This window comes from Aspergillus neoniger (assembly GCF_003184625.1).
Source record: "Aspergillus neoniger CBS 115656 unplaced genomic scaffold BO87scaffold_8, whole genome shotgun sequence".
Lineage (NCBI taxonomy): Eukaryota > Fungi > Ascomycota > Eurotiomycetes > Eurotiales > Aspergillaceae > Aspergillus > Aspergillus neoniger.
The window spans coordinates 676,099-696,131 of record NW_020291136.1 but is presented as its reverse complement, the minus strand read 5'-3'; the positions used below and the strand labels follow the sequence as shown (position 1 = coordinate 696,131).

The window sequence follows — 20,033 nt, the reverse complement described above, 5'->3', positions numbered from 1 at the left end:
TTTCTCTTCTACACCCTCTTGCTTATCTCCTTCCCTGGGGCTGTCATTCCTTTGTGTCTTCCGCCCCCTCCTTTTGTCCGCACCTGTCAGCTGTGCAGTGCTTCGAAGAACTGTTCTTGCGCGCCTCCGGCTTACCAGTGTGTGCAGAGCATCAAGCGCTGCCCGACTCTTCCCCCCATTCCAACTCCCGTCATCCCACATTCTTCATGCAACGCGATTGAACAATCGAGCCCCTCGCCCGTCCACGGTGGTTAATGATTTGATCGATTAAGTCCCCTACGTGTGGTTCCTGTTTTGACTCCAGAAAACGAAACCGAACATCTCTCTATCTTCGAAACAATTTGAGGAATCCTGAATAATAACCATGGCCTCCCGGCCCAATTTCGAACACCGCTCTCCCTCCCACGACGTCCTTCGCAGCGGGGCTCCGTCTCCACGCATTGAGCACTATGATGGTGAAATCCCTCCTGCGCTCTCTCCACTCGATGCCTTCGCTGCTCAAGGTCGACTCCTTGCTCGTCAACTGGAGGAATCGGCACGGAGGAACCGGCGCATGAGCAGGCTGCCTCCGTCCAGCGTGGCTCGTTCGCTCTCGCGACCTCGTCCCGGCTATTTTCGATCACCATCGTCGAGCGATTCTTCCACTGGCGCAAGAGGTCACGGTGGACGCAATGAACTGTCAAGACAACCTACGCAGAAGTTGAGCCCCGAGGTGGAGGAACCCAAATTTCGCCCGCAGTCTGAACATCCTCGTCTGAGTGCGGTGTCGCACCTGACCAGCGAAGTGGGAGATTACCTCGAGGAGGATGAAGACACGACTCCGAAAAAAGAGCCGAGCGTGAACGCCCTTGACCTGCCACGCGCCGAATCACCCGAGGATGCCATGTCCTCACACAGCGCACCCGAAGCTCCGCCGGAAGGCCCTCCTCGGTTCTATGCTGTCTCCCCCACTGGCCTTACTCCGGGTGGCCCGCCCCCTTCGCTGGGGGTCTCGATGGTGGCACCGTCTCGGACCTCTTCGACTGATTCTGTCTCTCGCTTGAACATTCCCCCACGAGGCCTAGCACCCCCGGGATCGCCACTGTCTAGGCCATCGAGTAGTGCTCGAGCAGTACAGCCCGAAAGCTCCGACGATGACTACAGCAGCTCGAATGCCGGGTCGACGTTCTCAAAGCCCCGAAAGATGTCCGCCAGCAGCGCCGTATCACTGCCATACTCTTCGATGTCCTCTTCCATGACACGCTCGCATCCGCGATCGCCGTCTATGAGCTCCGAGACTTCGAACGCGGGCAATTACCTTCAACGGCCCTATAACTTTTCGCGTCCGTTAAGTCGGTCTAGCACAAGTCTCTCTGCCCCAGGTCCGAGGGCTTCGCCGGAACCGCCTGTTGCTCACTCGCAAGGCGCGCTCAATCGTGGACACAAGCCTAGTCCCATTGTGGTACCATCGCCATCGGATCTGCCGATGAACCCCAATGAAGACCCATCTTCTGCTGTTTCTTGCTACACCTATGCCAAGTACTCGCTGCCCCGGGGACGTGCGGTTTCGAGGGATTCGGTGGTCTTCTCCGGCCTCCAAACCTCTCATTTCGAGTGGCAGGAGCCTTTGTTCGAGAGCCCAACTCGGCACAGCACAGCGGGACCTCCGCAACCCGCAAGGACCCCGTCGCCTACCCCCTCTCTGCAGGCTTCAATCCACTCGAAGACGCGCTCAATGTATGAGTCTCCCGCTTCCGCTCGTCACTTGACTCCGGAGCACCCTCTGCTTCAACAAAGCCCGCCCTCTCCAAAAGTCAGACCATCTCCAGCGATTCCTGCCGAGCCTGAGCCCGAGCCCGAGCCTTCTGTTGCGGAGCCTGCACCTACCGAGCTTGTACCTACCGCGCCTGCACCTACTGATCCTGAGCCTACCGAGGTCGCTCCCACCGAAAATACTCCTACGGAACAACGGGAAGCAGAGGCCCCGAAGATAGACCACACCGATGCCACTTCCTCTGCAGGTTCTGAATCGACCGTTCGTCCGCAAACCGCGCGCACAAACACGACAACATCGGCTGTGATTACTGCGGATGAGCATGTGACCAAGGGTATCGAATGCCATGAAAGAGGGTCTTTGAATGAATCGACATATCACCTGCGCATTGCAGCCAAGCAGAACCATCCAACCGGAATGTTACTTTACGCGTTGGCTTGTCGACATGGCTGGGGTATGCGACCGAATCAACGGGAGGGTGTGCAGTGGTTGCGCAAGGCGGTGGATTCTGTTGGTATCGAATTGATGGACGATTCGAACCCGACCATTCCCGCTCGCGCCAAGGAGCTACAGAAGGCTTATCGAGCGCAGTTTGCATTGAGTATCTACGAGCTTGGAGTAAGTCATCTAAACGGATGGGGTATCGAGCAGGACAAGTCCCTGGCCTTGCGTTGCTTCGAGATCGCGGGCCAATGGGGCGACGGCGATGCCCTAGCGGAGGCCGGCTTCTGCTACGCCGAAGGTATTGGATGCAAAAAGGACCTGAAGAAAGCGGCGAAATTCTACCGGCAGGCGGAAGCGAAGGGCATCAGTATGGTTGGGAACAGTTGGTAAGTTGCTCCACCGGTTCGGCTATGGTTGGGGTGGGTCTAACCCGGCTTTGATAGGATCTACAAGGACAAGTACATGGACGAGGAGTCCAGCTCGAACTCGCGTGGTCGGGGCCAGCCTGGCAGTACTCCCGAGAAGAAACAGCGCAGCAAATCCCGAACCCGCAGTCTTTTCCATCGCAAAAAGTCGGTTGCAACTGAAGCATAGACGGTTGTGCAGTACCCTCGTGGTCGACCTGAGGGCCTGTTTGCATCCGCCATCTCGTGCAGCAAAAAGAAAGGCGAAAGGCTTGTTCTGCAGTTGGTCTTGGCATGATTTTCCCTTGATATTCCTGTCCTTCCTCGACCATTCAGTGTCTCTGGTCAGTATCAACACGGACATTGTGCTACCGATTGAGGAAGACTTTTCTATTCTACTTCGTTTCATTCGTTTGGACCCATCCGTGGGTTGCCGCTCTTCCCTTTTCTTTGCTTTTCCCTTTTCCCCTCGCATTTCGCGCTATCTATTCGCACCTTTCCTTTTTCTCCTTGAGCAGGCCTTGCTAGCTGCTCCACCCTTTGGATCACCGGGTCAAGTGGCTTCTCGCTTGACGTCTCGTCCAAATTTGCGGGCAGCGATATTCGTTTCTTGGATACCCATCATTTTCGAATCACTGTGTGATATTTCTTTTCTTCTCTTTTGGAATACAACCCTATTTCTCCCCACCCTTCGTTCTGTGGTTCTTCCCTTCATAACCATTTTCATTTCTCCACTTGTTTTTTTTTCTTACTTCTTTTTCCCGTGGACGCTCGTCCATGTTCGATCGTTGGGATTCTCTTCCATTCCTTTCTTTGACTCCTGTAATGCCATTTTTTTTTCCATTTCTTCTTAGAGATAGCCGTGTGTTTGTGTCGACCGAGATCATACCTGATGATACTCACGAGGAATTGCTACATAATCGGATGTTCATCCATCATTGATGGATAGAGTTTTGGACATGCTTCTGGATACCTCAGCCTCCGAGAAGTTAGTAGTGATTGCTGTTCCAGCGTGATCAAATTGAGTCCTCCAGTGGCGACGAACCACCGGGGGGAGAGAAGCGACAAAGACAATAAATTACCCGTAATTTAGTGTCCAGCTAGGGAAGAATAGCTTTTTGCTCTTGGTGGGTGAGATTATTGGGGGGGAAAGGGTAAGCAAGCCCTGACTAGCACAACGGACTATTCAGTAGTTGGATCACCGGGTGGGCTTGGCTGGAGACCAACTAACCAACTAAGCGGGGAAACAGGCAAATACCTTCCCCCCTCCTTCCGGCCTCAGCTTGAACTCGAGAAAAGAAATTAGAGCAAGACGGAGTATGCAATAACAATATAGCACGAATGCACCAGAACTCCGGGCTGACCGCGACCGGCTCGGTTGATTGGTAGGCGATATTAAACCCCGGGAGTTCATTAGCTCAAGCCCAAGTCGAGCCATTGGCCGGTGCTCGAGCGCAGTCTACGGAGAATTGGCCCAAAGTAGAGAAAGAGTGGCGATGGGATGCAGACCTGATGACCCAAACAGGAAGAGAGCCAGCCTTAGCTCGACTTTCTGGCATCGCGCCGGCATTTGGTCCCACCCCAAAGCTGCCCTGATCGTCCGGGGGAAATTGGGGGGTTGCATTAGCCCTTCACACTTCAGCATGCTCCGGCTGTCCTCCTGCGCCCTCCTGCTCCTCCTTCTCCTCTTCCTTCTCGTGCTCCTCCTCCAATCACTCGCAGCGGGATGATGCGATGGCTCACCTCTTGCCTCGGTTCGCGTACATCTTCAATCAGGATTCGCAGGTGCAAATCATCAATCATGAACAATGCCTGATCTAACCTACCCACTGTACGGCTGAGAAAAAAGTATGTGTGTGTAGCTCCACGCGATCTCAAGCTGGCCATGGTCCTTGCGCGGGGCCGGACCTAATGGATCTTGTTCTCATTATCTGGATCGTCCTCCCGCATACTGGGTCCTGGCATGGCGTCCCTCTGGTGGCTAGCCCCTCAACCTACGCCGTTACACTTCCTATCTACTAGGGCCAGTAGCGGCATGTTTCGTCCGCGCCGTCTCAAGCCTGGTTGTACACTAGTATGACCCGCGGTGTGCAGACCTGATCGACTATCGAGGTTGCTGAAATTGGACATGTGATGGTCTCAGATTTTATTAGTGTTTTTTCTCTTTCTTCCCGGGGACATCTAGAAGATATATCTAGCTACCTAGCGTTCGAGCAGGGGGGGGTAAGACCCGATTGTTTCCTTTTTCCTTCGTCCTGGCTGATTGTGGGTTCTTCTCCTCTCCTCTCCTCCCTTGCCTCCCTTGATTCGGTCTCCTGGGTTCCGTGGTCATTCTTCAACCCTATCAATCGTCGGTCTTGCATATCACTTGCCCGTCACTTGACCTCGACCAGACTGGTGGGTATGTATCTTAGCTGCTGTCGCACCTTGGTGGCCGAATATATAGCACTCCCCTTGGTATCCTCCAGTTCGTTGCTGACCTCATTGCAGCTTGTCTACTTCAATCAAGTCTCTTAAGTCCTCGGATCCGTCTCTGCGTAGAGACAATCCTTGTGCTAGCCATCCCACATTCCTCGGTCCGGTCCTCACGGAAGGAGAAGCCCCCGCCATTGTCACACCGACATCATCGGTACATTGTGTCTGAGGAGAGGTTCAGTACGACCTGTAATAGCGGCGCATTATAACCAAGATGGCCGGTGACAGCAAGCCTGAAGTGTTCGAAAGTGCTAATGTGGCCGCGGCCACGGCCAAGCCCAGCTTTGGGGCTCGCGTGGCTAGGCACTTCAAGCGATGGTGGTGGGTGTACATCATCGCCTTGATCGTGATTGTTCTTGTAGTGGTGCTTCCTGTGTAAGTTTGCTCTCGCGGCAATAGATGCCTTCTCCCAATCCATATCCATTTCCTGGTCTCCGGCTTACATGACATGTTTCGGAAAACAGAGTCTATGTCGCATACCCCAAGGAAGCTCAACACATCGTCAATGACTCCAACCTGACTGTCACATCAATGATCATCAGTGACCCCTCACCTTCATCCTTCGACCTCCACCAACTACAGGTTATTGGATCCAACAGCTCTTTCCACCCGACCTTCTACTCCTTCTCGGCAGCCATCAGCCTGCTGGGTTCCGCCGTCTTCACTCACGTTCAGGTTCCCCAGTTCAACGGCCACAATGGCGTTGTCATCGATGTCAACCAGCGTGCGAACCTGACCAACGCAACGGCATTCGCCGAGTTCTGCAAGGCCGCCATCATGAACGAACAGTTCCCTCTCAACGTCTACGGCAAGCCCCAGCTAAAAGAGGGAAGTCTACCCAAGACCACTGTGACCTACAACAAGACCGCAATGGTGACAGGTGAGCTCACCTATTCCCCATATATTACAGTTAACTCTCACAGCCCACTGACTCATATATTCCGGTCTAGGCCTAAATAAGCTCTCCGGCTTTGACCTCGTGGACATGTCAATTGGAACCAACAACACAGACGGCACCAACGCCAAAGGAACCGTCTACATCCCCAACCCCTCCGACATCAGCATCGCCGTGGTATGCAATTCTCCCATCTTCCCTCCAATTCGCCATACCAGTATCCCAACTAACCCCACATCCTACAGGGCAACCTAACCCTCAACCTGGAGGTCAACAACACCGGCATCGGCCAGGCCTTCATCTACGACCTCACCATCAACCCAGGCAACAACACCGTCCCCATGACCGCCAACGTCAGCACCCTCACCGTCGCCAGCATGCTAGGCAACTACCCGGACTACATGATCCCCATCGACATTACCGGCAACTCAAGCATCTACGACAACCAGCCGCTCCTCTACATCGAAGAAGCGCTGGCGTCGCTCAAACTGCAGGTTCAATTGAACGTGACGCAGGCATTGGGCGGTTAATTTAGCCAGTCAGTCTTGCCTTCAAACTAAAAGTCTGTATTTTTGCTTTTACGGACTGATAGATCTTGTATCCTCTCTTGTTGGGGATATAAAATGAGACATGTGTGTTATGTGGAGGGTTGATGGTTTGTTCTCTGTTTATATATGGCCTATTTACTGCTTACGATGATGTTGTGATTCCCATGTTGCCTTGGATGGATGCATGAATGGATGGAGGGATGAGAGCTGGACTTGTGTCATCGTTGGTTTGGACTGAGGCTAGGTAGGTAATTGTCACTTAGTATAGTATAGTATATTTAGTATATGTAATAATCTATGATATAATCTCACACTCTAGTTTCGTAACTTTTCTTTCAGGATATGATGACTAGTAGAAATGATGGATGGAATTGTGAAATAAAGGATGCGATGGGTAGCCAGGTAGGTAAACAAATAATAGTCGCGGAAGCACAGACACTGCTTAGTTACTGCATATGGTGAAACCACCCTCCCTATGAAAAGGGAGGGGCTTATCAATGAATGTAACGATTGTCTCATCTTCCCCAGCTGGGATGCTTAAGCGAGATAATTTGTCTTGTTCCAAACACAAGCCATAAAAGTGTCGTTCTTCTTTTTATTGTTCTCTTTTTCACTTGCTTTCTTTCTTCCGATCAATCAATCAATCAATCAATCAATCAGGATAACAATGGCTAAACAAACAGAATCAGTCACCTGTGCCTCCTTTTGGATGCCCCCCCTGGTATAACTATTTGGCCTTTGTTTTTCTTTGTCTTGACACTCTCTTACTTTCCCTTGAACAAAAGAACTCCCGACCTAGACTATACTGACAATGAGATAGAAAGGAAAACTACATGTCATGCAATGTGTTATATCCTGTTTCAATCAGACTTCGCGGTCCCCGCGCGTCGCCTCCAATATGCCAATAGAATAGCCCACCCAGCTTCATTTTCGTGACGAATTTCGCCTTCTGCTGGACTGTTTGGGGCGTGTCGTATGTGACAAACCCGCCATCACCGCCTACGCAGTATGCTGCTCCCAGACTGCTGTCGTGATGCTCCTTGGCTCCCGGTCGCGGCAGCTGGCTATAGTCGAAGACGCCGTCTTCACCGCCACAGCCTACATACCGCTGACCAGCTCCACTGCTACCCAGGAACGAGCGGCCATACGCGGGGATCCCGAGAAGTAACTTCTTGGGATCGACGCCCTGGTTGAGTATGTAGGAGATGGAGTTTTGGCAAGAAATCGCTGCGGGATGCTTGCTGAAGAGCTGGGCTTGATGACCCGACTGGTTCTCCCAGGGGCCCGAGAAATCATACGCCATGATATTGATCAGGTCGAGATAGAGTTGCGCCTTGGAAAGATCGATGTTGCGGAGAGCCCATGGACCGGCCGGCAGACAAGAGGCCAGAACATAACGCGGGGCCGGGAGGACTTCGCGCAGTCGCGCCAGCAGACGGATATAGTCCGATCCTTCTTGTGGGTCGGAGGGGTATTCCCAGTCCACTGTTGGGCCAGCACACGGTTGGTTAGCCTTAGGGCATGCACACAATTTTACCTTATTTTCTGCAAAGTAGATACTGACATGACGCATCCATGATGATAAAGGGGGGAGGGGCTGGGATCCATCGCACGTACCGTCGATACCATCCAGACCAAACTGGTCCACCAGCGCCCTCGCGCTCCGAGCAAACGTCTCGGTGCGAGATTGACTGCGGGCCACTTGGGCGAAGTTCTCGCTGCCCTTGCCGCCTCCTCCGACTGAAAGAATGAGCTTCATTTTAGAATACTGCGGCTTCAGTTGCGCAAAGGCCCGCAGGCAGCCGTTAGTGCCGTCGACGGGCATTTGTGCATCGGCCCATTCGTCACTGAGCTGTTATTCAAAGCATGTTTTGTCAGCGAGATCAGCCCCTCACAATAAGGGGAGAGGACTGGTTACATAAACGGTACCATCTTCTTTAACCCTGTGAACGAAGAAAGCAGGCTGGTTAACAACTGTCTCTGTGTATGGACTGGGACCATCAGCATGGTGCCGACTTGAGGTTACTAGTACCATGCAAACGCGTAGAAGATATGAGAAATGAAGCCCAATCGAAGGGCCGACGGAGGCTGTTTCCGGTATATCCTCCAATTGGGATAATAGGCAGCGTTCAAGAAGAAGGGCACCTCGTAGGAACTATTACTGGAGCGTTCGGCTGCTTTGCGCCGCCAGTGCGGAAAGAGGGAGGAGCCGGAGAACATGGCCAGCAGTGGTGGACGAGGGGGAGGGGAACAAGGGTGCAGTAGAACTAGAGGGGGCAAAGATTGACTCTCCGAGAACCAGGATGTGAGGTCAAAATACAGAAAAATAAGCTTAAGATCGTGATGCGAGGATTAAAGATGGAACAAGCCCCAGAATGGCCAGCGTCACGTGTGGAAGGGCTTGTTGGTTTTGGTGATGCGAATTGGGGACTTTTTGATTTGCTCCCCCCACGCAAGTATGGAGAAGGTAAGGGATCGTACGATTAGTGTGGCAGTGGGTGTTTTCTTTTTTTCTTTTTGTTCTGCTGAGGTCTTGAGCAATTTAAACCCTCTGATCTGCAGCAGGAGCAGCAGGAGCAACGGGAGAGAGACACTGCAACGGAGCTGTTGATGGATGAACTGGCAGGAAGGAAAGAAGGCAACCAGGATGAACCAGCAGCATCAGCATCAGCGACAGCAACAGCAACAACAATGACAACAACGAAAGCTGCTTCTGTCGTTCCTCCGGCCAAACCACGTACAACCACTTGAGTCGACCCGACGCAGTGGCTACATCAGTATCATCCCACTCTTTCCATGATCCAGGTACTTGGCTTTTTCTACAACTACTCTTCCCTGTACCCTACCTCGTACTACTCGCGTACGTATTCTCGTTTCTAGGGTTGCAATGCGGCCGATTTGCAGGCAACATCCTATGCAGCTTTGTCATGCAGGCTGCTAAGGTTAGGGGCCTATTTCGGTCGGTTCCCCCTCCTCCATCAGCAGTGACCTGGGCTAGTCAATCAGATCAACGTCCGACGATGGGAGCATCTGATTATGACCAGCCACAGTCCCAGACACGGTCCAAACGTTGTCACCCCGCCTTTTGCTGTCCCAGGTTCCCAGGTCGGAGGAGCAGATCAAGCGATCGTGTTGATCATTGGCCGCCCCGGAACGTTCTCCCTCTTCATCTGGTGTACCAGCCAGAGGACGCGGCTGGCTAAGGTTTGTTTTTAAGGCCCGGGTCTTACCCTCTCGATACTCTCCGGTGAGACTCTGATGCTTTGAGACCTCGCAAAAGTCCAATGACAGTGGCGTCTGTCACTAAGCCTTCTTTATCCAAAACCCGAGTAGCTCGCGATGAGATTATAGACTCGTCGCACGGGACTATTGATTCTGACTGAGGAGAGGTCAATTCAGCGATCGACTGCTGATGCAATATATCCAGAGCAATTGCCGGGATGTATCAGCATTGCAGTGATTGGCCACAATGGGGGAGATGCTCAGTAATCCTTATGAAGTATTCGCTCGGTTGTTCCGGATCGGACTGGGGGATCGACTGCGTTGGAAAATGCAGTCTTTGCCCACTATTTTCTTATGGCTGCAGTTAAGAGTTCCCACCGTCGTTGCTTTTTTTCTTATTATTTTTTTTTCCCCTTCCCTTTTGCACCCTCGTTTGAGGGAAATGTTGGTTGTGGGGGAGATGCAGCCGCGGACGACTAACCTGTAGGACTAGTGACGCCCCATCCCCGCATGAAGGACCGCGACTCAATTACCTTGATGCTGAGTGGGAGACCTTTTCACCCATACTGAATCTGCATTTGATCCCCGAGCGAATAGGCACCGAGAACGAGGAGGGGTGAGACAATCCTCGGGTTCTTAGCGTCAAGTACACTTTTTCTCCGGCGCGTTATTCGCCAGCGACAGGAGCCGCTCCGGAGCGCCGACAACCGCGGCGGTATTGTTGCTGAAGCTATTCACTACAAGAAAAAGAAGAAGATGTGAAAAAAAGGGAGGAGGAAGCATGGGAGCATTGAGGTTGTGCTGCTCACTGGAAGTAGGTTACTTCCCGGGCTATTCCCCAGTTCCAAGTTACACCGTACAACATGCATCCTTCTCACAGTCGAGCAGGGAGTCGGGCGTCAGACCCATCGAGCAACGGACCATGTGATCTCGTAAGTCGTAGGAATGCTCGTATGCAGGGGCAGCCAGGCTTGCCTGCGCCTGGGAAACGTACCCATTGGCCTGCTGCAACTGGGCCCGGCGCTCCCCCAGGCTGCCGTCAACCATCAAGGAAAGACGGGGTGCGTCTCGCTGCAGCATGGATGGCTGACTGTGCCCAAACAAGGGCGGGGAATAAGCATCGACGAGGGATCCCGTTTAGACAAACCCATCTCACTGTAGAAGTAACTAGTAGATGCTTCTCGGATTACGCTCTTCAGCTCTTCAGCTCTTCATGCGTTCTACCAACCAATATTTACATGGTTCGATGGACTTCCACAATGAGATTGCTGAATAAGCATGCTGTATTTGCCACCGCCTTCCTCTTTCAACATACTGCCCTTTCAAGGCTCGGAGTCGCTCGTCAGGACTCCTCCGATGCAGACTGATCATTCATCATTCTTCAAGTCTGCTCTCTTCCATATGCTAAGTGTCCGAGGGCGCCAAACACTTTGCAAGGCAATAGGGCACTAATTGGGTCTATATCCTAGCCCACCTCAGTCATCTGATTGACTGCAAACAAAGCAAGGACCTCCGCTCAAACGTGTCGACGAGCGAAAAGCTCCTGCTCTACCTCTCTATCCTTCCTAGTACCCTCTTGTCGTTCAACACAAAACCAATCAACATGACGGCAGACGTGAGCCATGCAGCATCACGCGTGCTCACCTCCAACAGCCCCCGCGACCCGAGCTTTGATGAATTCTCCTTCGTCCCCTTCCTCCGCCAGAGCTACGGCTTCGGCCTCGCCAGTGATGTACCCGTCTGCAAAGCCTACAGCGAAGGTCACTGCCCTCTGGGACCAGCCTGTCCCGATCGCCACCCGACCCCATCGCGTGTCACCACGTCGACCACCACCGCGTCGGGACTAGCACCGTCAACCACACATGGATCGCTGGTTTGCAAGCATTTCCTCAAGGGACTCTGCAAGAAGGGTCTCAAGTGCGAGTACCTTCATGAATACAACCTCCGCCGCATGCCGGAATGCCAGTCCTTCTCGCGGTCCGGCTACTGTCCCAATGGCGATGACTGCCTGTATCAGCACGTGCGGGAGCAGGCGCGTCTGCCCCCCTGTGAACACTACGACCGGGGATTCTGCGAGCTGGGACCTCTGTGTGCCAAGCGGCATGTTCGTCGGCGCTTGTGTCAGTACTACTTGGCCGGGTTTTGTCCGGATGGCAAGGCCTGCGTGGATGCTCATCCTCGGTGGTCGGAGAACCTCCCCCGTCCGCAAATCCGGGTCGAGAAGACCGAAGAGGAGCTGGAGCGGGAACGGGCCTTGATCCGGGAGGAGCAGGAGAAGGAGAAGGAGCGTGAGAGGGAGTGGAGGAGTGAGCGTGGTCGCGGTGGGGGCTTCATGCGGGGTCGGTATCGGGGGCGTGGACGCGGATAGAAGAAGAAGAAGAAGAAGAAGAAGAAGATGATGATGATGATGGTGGTGGAAGGGGAAAGGGGGTTGGTTGTATTCGTTTTGCAGATTTGAGTTTACAAAATCGTCGAGATACCCAGCTGAGAGGCATGTTTACACTTATTTCACATGGTTAGATCTATCAAGGTTGCATTTGGATTGTCTTTGTCGTGTATCTGAGGATACATAGTAGGGAGACAGATTTTTGAATGAAAGAATATGCGATAAGAATGATGATGAAGCAGAGCTGGTGCTTTAGCTCGATTAGGAATGTGGTGTCTATTAGAGACATCGGGACAATCTAATATGGGGCTGGGTACGGGAGTCGATGGATGGTCTAGCCAGACCGTGCACGGATTTCCGCTACTCAATTGCCAACTAGGTTACTGTGTAGTGTGTACACTGTAGATAGGGCCAAGTGAGCGTCAGCAGCAACCCCTAACAAACAAAGAGAGAGCAGCTATTCCACAGCAGGAATGTGAGAGACTCTCTATTAGTCGACAGTGATTAGGTGCTATCCAGATGACATCATGACTATCAGCTCACAGAACAAGCAGATACCCCTAGTTAGTAACTAGAAGATGAGAAAGCAGATTGTCAGAATTCCCTAAGCTTTATCCGGGGCCCTTCAATTCCCAAAAAGAGGAGGGATCAAACCCGTGCCGCCAAAGGTGTCTCCGTTGCTTGTTCCCACGGGGAGGAGAGGAGAGAAGGGGCTTATGAGATGGTGAATAAGAGATCGTTCAGCGCCAGTCGAGTCCATCCGAGCTCCATTTGTCAATGATCCGTAAGGCTCCACAATCAAGACTGATTGGATGGCATCACGCCGAGTGGCTCCGGCATTCCACTTTTAGGTACCTCCAGACCAATCACCGTGCCAGGGAGAAAGGGTCCGTACGGGAACAGGCGAACGGTACTAGTAATCGATTACGGATGCTTGCCAAACGCTGAGTGAGAAGAAGCTGCTTTGACTTGCGGAGCTCCTCAACCACAGTAGGTACCTTTCCCCCTCCCCCCTCCCTCTCGAGGCTATAAAGTCTGGCCACCATGGCCGGACCCATTCGCTTGTCTTTTTCTTCTCTTCATCAGAAGTAACCTCTTCCTCTGTGCCTTTCTTCTCTCCCAGGTTCACCCCACCACCCCACCATCACCATGGCTCCCAAGATCGCTATCGTCTTCGTAAGTGATATCCCACCGTTTTGTGACCTCAACATATTGGAAATCCGCAGGACTAATGGGCCAATTAATTACAGTACTCCATGTACGGCCACATCCTCAAGCTGGCCGAGGCTGAGAAGAAGGGTATTGAGGCTGCTGGCGGTTCCGCCGACATCTTCCAGTATGTCAATAGCTGCAACTGAAGTCCATCGCAATTGTCCCGGTGACTAACCTATACCGTCTAGAATCGCCGAGACCCTCTCCGACGATGTTCTGGCTAAGATGCACGCTCCCCCCAAGTCCAGCTACCCCATTGCTGAGGCCAACACCCTCCTTGAGTACGACGCCGTTCTCTTCGGTATCCCCACTCGCTACGGTAACTTCCCCGCTCAGTGGAAGGCCTTCTGGGACCGCACTGGTGGTATCTGGGCCTCCGGTGGCTACTGGGGCAAGTACGCTGGTCTCTTCGTTTCCACCGGTACCCAGGGTGGTGGTCAGGAGTCCACCTGCCTTGCTGCCATGAGCACCCTCGCCCACCACGGTTTCGTCTACGTTCCTCTCGGCTACAAGACCGTCTTCGCCCAGCTGTCCAACCTCAACGAGGTTCACGGTGGTAGCGCCTGGGGTGCTGGTACCTTTGCTGTAAGATTTTCTCTTCCAAAAACCGACACCGGACCGTTTCTATTGGCGACAATATACTGATGACTTTTCTTTTCTACAGGGTGCCGACGGCTCCCGCCAGCCCAGCGCTCTCGAGCTCGAGGTTGCTGAGGCCCAGGGCAAGGCCTTCTACGAGCACGTTGCTGCCCACAACTTCGCTTGACTACATGGTAGCGAGCAGGCCAAGTCGGAGTCGCAGCCTGCGGCGGCCGCAGCAGCGTCGCAAAAACAGACGACTCAGACTCCGAAATCCCAGCCTGCGCCAGCCAAGAACGGTCAGGGCACTCAGGGAGCGAGTGATGCAGACAATAGTAACGAGGGACCATGTGGTTTGCCTAAGAAGTGCACCATTATGTAGATCGATTTGCACTTGATACCCTGCAGTTTCATTCGTGCCTTGCTTTGCTTTGACCGGGTTGGATTGGATACTGGCGTTTAATTCGGAGGACTGGGTCTGTTGTTGTTGTTGTGATGCTATTTCCATAATATAAATAGAACAGAATCATAATAAATAAATATACATTTATAAACATATATAAATATACATCACTTGACTTAGAAGTATGTGTAGTCATGAATAAGCTATGGATGCATTGACGTGGGAAGTATCTGGATTACCAAAGATACACCATTTGTCAGCGGAGATGAGACGGCGGGGTGGTAACAGGCGGTAACGGCGTGCAATGACGATAGAGCTCCGCTGCCGCCTTAATCGGCTCTCCAAGCTCTCTCAACTCTCTCTCGTTCAACTTCTCTCTCCTCTCTCCCCCTCCCGCCCACGGCCATGATTCGATGAGTTTGATGAGTTTGACGAGTTATTTAAGCTGCACAAACATTGATTCAGCTCTACTATTCAGCCCAACCCCTTCTTGCTAGGGTGTCACCACTATGGCGTCACGCCCGATCGTACTGAGGTTCGAAAGCCGCAACGGCCAGTTCCGGTTGACGGTCAACCCACAAGAACTGTTCCCGTCTCTGCAGCCACAGGTGTGTTTCCTATACCTTATGGCGTAGTACTCAAAGCTCGAATGAGTGCTTATATGCCCTCTTCTAGATCCTAGAACGCCTCCCTCCGAACGTCGATCCCTCATCTATCACTCTCTCCAACCGGCCCATCGGCACCGGTGGTGAAGAAAGACTTCTTAACAGCTTAGATGGCGTGGGTTTGGACAAAGTTGGTTTAAAGTGAGTTGAGACCCGCATGTTTGACAGATTCTGCGCCGCTCTAGGTTACCTGTCACAGCTACTAACACTGCTCAATTCTTTCCTGTCAGGCACGGCGATAAGCTCTTCATCGGGTATCAAGAAAACCAAGGACAACAGAATGGCACAGCCAACGGCCACATAACCCCAAGCGCGGGTGAAGCTTCGCGACGTCTAAATGGAGCTCCCGTGCCCCAAAGCGAAACGGTAACCTTCCGCCCTCCGCAGCCGAGCTCGCCTACAGCCACGATCAAGAACCCTTGGGACGTGGTGCAACAATCGCCGCTAGATGATATGCTGGACAAGAAGGATGGGAAGATCAAGCGAGGCCTGGATACGAAGTTCTGCCGACACGGCCCCAAGGGAATGTGCGACTACTGCATGCCGCTCGAGCCCTACGACCCCAAGTATTTGGCGGAGAAGAAGATCAAACACCTCTCATTCCATTCGTACCTGCGGAAAATCAACGCCTCGACCAACAAAGCCGAACTCAACAGCTCGTTCATGCCCCCGCTTAGTGAGCCGTATTATCGGGTACGGCGAGACTGTCCCTCTGGACACCCGCAGTGGCCGGAGGGCATTTGCACCAAGTGCCAGCCGAGTGCGATCAGTCTGCAGCCTCAAGAGTTCCGGATGGTGGACCACGTGGAGTTCTCCTCGCCGGATCTCATTAACTCGTTGCTCGACTTTTGGCGGAAGTCGGGCGCTCAGCGGTTAGGGTTTCTCTACGGTACCTATGAGGAGTATAAGGAGGTTCCGCTGGGTGTGAAAGCCGTGGTCCAGGCCATCTATGAGCCACCGCAAGTGGATGAGGTGGATGGAGTTACGCTCCATGAATGGCCCAACGAAAAGGAGGTGGACGAGGTTGCACATCTATGTGGTTTGGAGAGGATTGGCGTGATCTTTACGGACCTACTGGACGCAGGTCGTGGAGACGGTTCGGTGATCTGCAAACGACACATCGACTCCTACTATTTGTCCTCCTTGGAGATTGCTTTTGCGGCGCGGTTGCAAGCGCAACACCCGAAGGCCACGAAATGGAGCCGAACAGGCCGCTTCGGCTCGAATTTTGTCACCTGTGTGCTGAGTGGCGACGAGGAGGGCGCCATTGCAATCAGTGCTTACCAGGCGTCAGTAGCGGCCGTCGAGATGGTCCGCGCGGACATTGTTGAACCATCGGCAGAACCCTCTGTCATGCTGGTGCAATCCGAGGACGACGACACCGAGAACAAGTCGCGGTATATCCCCGAGGTCTTCTATCGCAAGATCAACGAGTACGGCATCAGCGCTCAGCAAAACGCGAAACCCAGCTTCCCCGTCGAGTACCTCCTGGTCACCTTGACACACGGTTTCCCAACGGACGCCTCCCCCCTATTCACCGACAGCAGCTTTCCCATCGAAAACCGCGAAGTCATCGGCGAGAGCCAAGAGCTCATCCACGTAGCGAAGAAGCTAGTAACCCACGGCGACCCGGACAAAGCAATCCGAGCCGTCTCGGACTTCCACATGCTGTGCTTCCTGCACTCCCTGTCGACATTCAACAAGGTAAACCCTCATCGCCTACATGACTTCCTTCCATTCAGGAGCAAACCGTCCTAACCAAACCCACCCACCTTCTCACAGGACGAAGAAGCCCTACTATGCCGCGTCGCGACGCAACGTGCCCCCGCAGATGGCCTGCAGCTGATCAACACCTCTGGATGGGCTACCCTGGTGACCATTCTTCAGGAAAGTGGTGAGCGCCCCCCTAAGCGCCCCTGGCTGCCCACACCCGAGCCTTACCCGCCACGTTCAGTGCCCTACAATCCCGGAAAACGTTCCCTCCCCTCCTCTACCTCTTCTTCCTCTCATCTCAGGCCCGAGTCTCCCAAATCTGAAAGTGAACGTCTTGCTAAGAGGTTTAAGGGAGCTAGTCTAGAATGAAATTCTTTTGTTGACTAGTCCGATGACCGAATCCCAACCTATCCCAAATCTCCTTCCGTCTATCTCTATATCCTACCTCTTTCTGCCTGTCCATTACTGTGTCACTCTGTGTCTCGGGCTCCATCTCAACCTCAACCTCAACCGCAACGTCTCAGTCAGCACCATTCTATATCGATCATCTCCTACTTCCAATACATATACAATCGTTTGTCCGTGCCGCACATGCGTGTACTTAAAGCGGAGGACGAGCCGGAGAAAAGGGCATGGAATAATAAGGGAAGGAAGCAAGGAATAGAAATTGGGGAAAGGGGGAAACCGGGGAAATCGAGGATTATATTTACAAAGTATAGCATGGTACATCCAAGCCACATGAATATGAACTATACTCCCATCTATCAATACGTGGGATACTTACATTGATTTGCCTCTACTTTCACTATCATATGTCAATGCTATATTCTCGGGGGTAGTTGGGTTATTTGGAAATATAACGATGATGAAGCTGAGTACGTATCATATGGTACATATAGTACAGTATGGAAAAATAACAACATAATGTATCGTCAATTTCGTAAGATCGTGCAAGATTTCAAACACGTTATGTAGGAGATAAAGTGACTAGATATGTGAAGAGACATGAATATAACGAGCTGAGAAAGGGGGAAAGCAAACACGAACACAATATGAAGGAAAAGGAAAGAAGAACAGAAGTGATATTAAAAAGAATACAATCCCTACTCATCCTTCTTGACCAACTCACCCAATCTCTTCTCAATAAGCCTCCTCCCCTCCACATCGCGCCAAACCTCATGTGGCGCCCCCTTCACAATATCAAAGTTCTTGAGGTTCTTCGTAATTTTCGTCAACTCCTCCTGTCTCTTCGCCCACTTCTCACTCTTCCGGACCTCGATACCAGAGCTAATCACCACGAGTGGTGTATCCGCCATTTGAACATGTCTGGCAGTCTGGATCTCCGAGGAGGTCATCGACTCAGCGACAAGGTTCTCCTGTAATTTCGCCTTGACAATCTTCCCCGTTTGGTAGGAGCTGCGGCCGTAGACGCGGTCTTCGCGCGTGCGTCCCTTGAAGATGGCTCCGGCGATACGGTCCAGTCCTAGCGGGGTGAAGATGCCGCGAAGCCAGAGCGTGAAGCCGCGGCCAGGGGAGCCGATGTTACTGAGGTAGTCTTCGTGAAGGCTGTCGATCAGAACAATACCCGAGATCTCGAGCAGGTGGCGACTGGCGAAGATGCGACTGTAGATGCCACCAACGCTGGCGGAAACGAGGATCCAGGGACCCTCTTCGCCGGCGAGAGCGAGTGCTTCGGATAGGGCATCTGCTGCCATGCCGGCGGAGAAGGGGGAGGGCGCGTTGTCGGACCAGCCGAAGCCGGGACGATCCCAGTAGCAGTAACGGGGGACGAGGCCGGACTGGTATGCATCGTGGATGAAGGGTTGCAGGGTGTGTTCGACGGGCCAGTCGCCACCTTCGATGAGGATTGTCGGGATGTCATTCTGAAGACTATGGGTAGCGTTACCGACGCAGTGGAGGTGTACTTGGTAGCTGTCGCCGTTGACGTAGTATTTCTTGCCGGGGGCGGGGAGGGATGCATCGCGGGCGCGAAGGATCAGGGTGGCGGTAAATAGGATGACAATGATAGCGAAAATGACCAGGAAGACAGTCTGAATGAGAACGGCGATCCATTCGCGCAGGGGGCGGCGGGTTTCCGGCCGCCCTGTCAGACGCTCCTCTTCCTCCCGCTTACCCCATGCCACGGAGTGGTTCTGGACAATTGTATAGAGAGAGATGAAGGCTGCCCAGACTACCGATGCGACTCCCACCCAGCCTTCTTCAAGCCGGATGCGAGGGACGGCTAGAGTAAGGATCATGTCGATGAGGAGGAAGATGGCGATGATGATACCGGATACGGACATGGGTTTCGACGGGATAGCGAAGAACAGGAGTCCAAGCAGGAGGTACCCGGTTGTCAGGGTCGTGTAGGCAAAACTGAAGAATCCGGATCCGCGCGAGTGCATCATGGGTGGACTGACGAAGAGGGAGACGAGAAGGAAGGTCCACCAGATGAAGCTGATGGCGAGGAAGAGGGAGGAGAGGCCTCGTAGAGCTCGGATGCCCCAGAGGTTGTAGGGAGAGACCTGGCGAGCCTGGTGTTAGCCATATTCTAAGTGAAGGGAGGTGTTTCTATGCGAAGCTCACAGCAGGGTCATCAGGGCTCAAGTAGGCCGGGGGCTCGCGCGGGAGCAGTCGTGTGCGCTCATCTGGCTCAACGTGTCGTCGCTCATCCTCTCGATCGCGCTGCTCGCCGGTCCTGTCGGACTCGTCGCTTCGTCTAAATTTAAGGGACACCATTGTGCTTTTCTTCACCCTGGTGCGCTATAGAACGATAGGTGCGGGGACAGATGGGTCAAGATAAGAAACGAAGGCGCGACATGAATCGGGATGCCGATGGAGAGAGTCATGAGGCAGATACTGACGTCACGGCATGGCAATTGCTGGATAGTGGAACCGGGAGGGCCCCAAAAGCACACAAGAAGGGGATCCATGATGGTTGCGAGCATCACCGGCTGGCATCTGGCTGGCGGCAATGCTCAGCCGTGACGTCACGGCAGGCTTATGTCACCGTCATGGACACAATATCATCACCGCCATTTGCTGGTGCAGGATGGAGAGTCAATGGTAAGGATAAGGAGGTGAGACAATAGATGGGCATGATTGGAATTGCAAGGCATAGGTGCATGGTGGAGAAGACATTTCTCTTTGAACGTATAGTCGGAGGGAAAACATCAATAGATTAAGAACAAAGAGAAAAGCAGGAAGTACACAATTAGCGCGTCGATCCATCAGGCACACGCCTGGTCAGCTGACCTGCCGCACCGTGGGGAAACCCATCCTGGTGCATACTTGTTCTATATTATCTAGACCATAATTTAAAGTATAATTGTGG

The 20,033-nt window shown here is 52.9% G+C and overlaps 7 protein-coding genes across 7 annotated transcripts; 5 read left to right on the top strand and 2 right to left on the bottom strand.

Moving 5' to 3' along the window:
• The first annotated feature begins 69 nt into the window (after window positions 1-69).
• BO87DRAFT_231570 (cell cycle inhibitor Nif1) lies at window positions 70-2,973 on the top strand. Its single transcript, XM_025618769.1, has 2 exons — window positions 70-2,583; window positions 2,641-2,973. Exons 1-2 carry the CDS (start codon window positions 365-367, stop codon window positions 2,789-2,791), a joined length of 2,370 nt encoding a protein of 789 aa, XP_025482264.1. The 5' UTR covers window positions 70-364; the 3' UTR covers window positions 2,792-2,973.
• A 2,317-nt stretch (window positions 2,974-5,290) lies between these two features.
• Window positions 5,291-6,501, top strand: BO87DRAFT_395028 (uncharacterized protein; the record flags this gene model as incomplete). The annotated part of the gene is made up of 4 exons (XM_025625160.1): window positions 5,291-5,451; window positions 5,541-5,956; window positions 6,027-6,148; window positions 6,217-6,501. 4 exons carry the CDS (start codon window positions 5,291-5,293, stop codon window positions 6,499-6,501), a joined length of 984 nt encoding a protein of 327 aa, XP_025482263.1.
• An 847-nt stretch (window positions 6,502-7,348) lies between these two features.
• BO87DRAFT_302961 (glycoside hydrolase family 18 protein) lies at window positions 7,349-8,739 on the bottom strand (the record flags this gene model as incomplete). The annotated part of the gene is made up of 4 exons (XM_025619227.1): window positions 7,349-8,004; window positions 8,137-8,371; window positions 8,438-8,510; window positions 8,561-8,739. The coding sequence occupies 4 exons, from the start codon at window positions 8,737-8,739 to the stop codon at window positions 7,349-7,351; spliced, it is 1,143 nt and encodes a 380-aa protein (XP_025482262.1).
• A 2,165-nt stretch (window positions 8,740-10,904) lies between these two features.
• yth1 (cleavage polyadenylation factor RNA-binding subunit YTH1) lies at window positions 10,905-12,340 on the top strand. The gene has a single exon (XM_025622789.1). It carries the CDS (start codon window positions 11,345-11,347, stop codon window positions 12,107-12,109), a length of 765 nt encoding a protein of 254 aa, XP_025482261.1. The 5' UTR covers window positions 10,905-11,344; the 3' UTR covers window positions 12,110-12,340.
• Window positions 12,341-13,125: 785 nt separating this feature from the next.
• pst2 (putative NADH-quinone oxidoreductase Pst2) lies at window positions 13,126-14,448 on the top strand. Its single transcript, XM_025620278.1, has 4 exons — window positions 13,126-13,303; window positions 13,378-13,463; window positions 13,528-13,924; window positions 14,004-14,448. The coding sequence occupies exons 1-4, from the start codon at window positions 13,277-13,279 to the stop codon at window positions 14,103-14,105; spliced, it is 612 nt and encodes a 203-aa protein (XP_025482260.1). The 5' UTR covers window positions 13,126-13,276; the 3' UTR covers window positions 14,106-14,448.
• A 243-nt stretch (window positions 14,449-14,691) lies between these two features.
• Window positions 14,692-17,533, top strand: npl4 (nuclear protein localization protein 4). The gene is made up of 4 exons (XM_025620277.1): window positions 14,692-14,929; window positions 14,997-15,127; window positions 15,217-16,690; window positions 16,769-17,533. Exons 1-4 carry the CDS (start codon window positions 14,831-14,833, stop codon window positions 17,066-17,068), a joined length of 2,004 nt encoding a protein of 667 aa, XP_025482259.1. The 5' UTR covers window positions 14,692-14,830; the 3' UTR covers window positions 17,069-17,533.
• Window positions 17,534-17,549: 16 nt separating this feature from the next.
• BO87DRAFT_329877 (uncharacterized protein) lies at window positions 17,550-19,861 on the bottom strand. Its single transcript, XM_025620276.1, has 2 exons — window positions 19,286-19,861; window positions 17,550-19,224 (listed from the first exon to the last, which is right to left on the bottom strand). The coding sequence occupies exons 1-2, from the start codon at window positions 19,436-19,438 to the stop codon at window positions 17,803-17,805; spliced, it is 1,575 nt and encodes a 524-aa protein (XP_025482258.1). The 5' UTR covers window positions 19,439-19,861; the 3' UTR covers window positions 17,550-17,802.
• Window positions 19,862-20,033: the final 172 nt, after the last annotated feature.

Coding starts and splice junctions, on each gene's coding strand:
- BO87DRAFT_231570 (XM_025618769.1), top strand. CDS start 365: ATGGCCTCCCGGCCCAATTTCGAACACCGCTCTCCCTCCCACGACGTC. Junction 2,584..2,640: donor AGTATGGTTGGGAACAGTTG/GTAAGTTGCTCC, acceptor CGGCTTTGATAG/GATCTACAAGGACAAGTACA.
- yth1 (XM_025622789.1), top strand. CDS start 11,345: ATGACGGCAGACGTGAGCCATGCAGCATCACGCGTGCTCACCTCCAAC.
- pst2 (XM_025620278.1), top strand. CDS start 13,277: ATGGCTCCCAAGATCGCTATCGTCTTC. Junction 13,304..13,377: donor CCAAGATCGCTATCGTCTTC/GTAAGTGATATC, acceptor AATTAATTACAG/TACTCCATGTACGGCCACAT. Junction 13,925..14,003: donor GGGGTGCTGGTACCTTTGCT/GTAAGATTTTCT, acceptor TCTTTTCTACAG/GGTGCCGACGGCTCCCGCCA.
- npl4 (XM_025620277.1), top strand. CDS start 14,831: ATGGCGTCACGCCCGATCGTACTGAGGTTCGAAAGCCGCAACGGCCAG. Junction 14,930..14,996: donor TCCCGTCTCTGCAGCCACAG/GTGTGTTTCCTA, acceptor GCCCTCTTCTAG/ATCCTAGAACGCCTCCCTCC. Junction 15,128..15,216: donor TTGGACAAAGTTGGTTTAAA/GTGAGTTGAGAC, acceptor CTTTCCTGTCAG/GCACGGCGATAAGCTCTTCA.
- BO87DRAFT_329877 (XM_025620276.1), bottom strand. CDS start 19,438: ATGGTGTCCCTTAAATTTAGACGAAGCGACGAGTCCGACAGGACCGGC. Junction 19,225..19,285: donor TGAGCCCTGATGACCCTGCT/GTGAGCTTCGCA, acceptor CAGGCTCGCCAG/GTCTCTCCCTACAACCTCTG.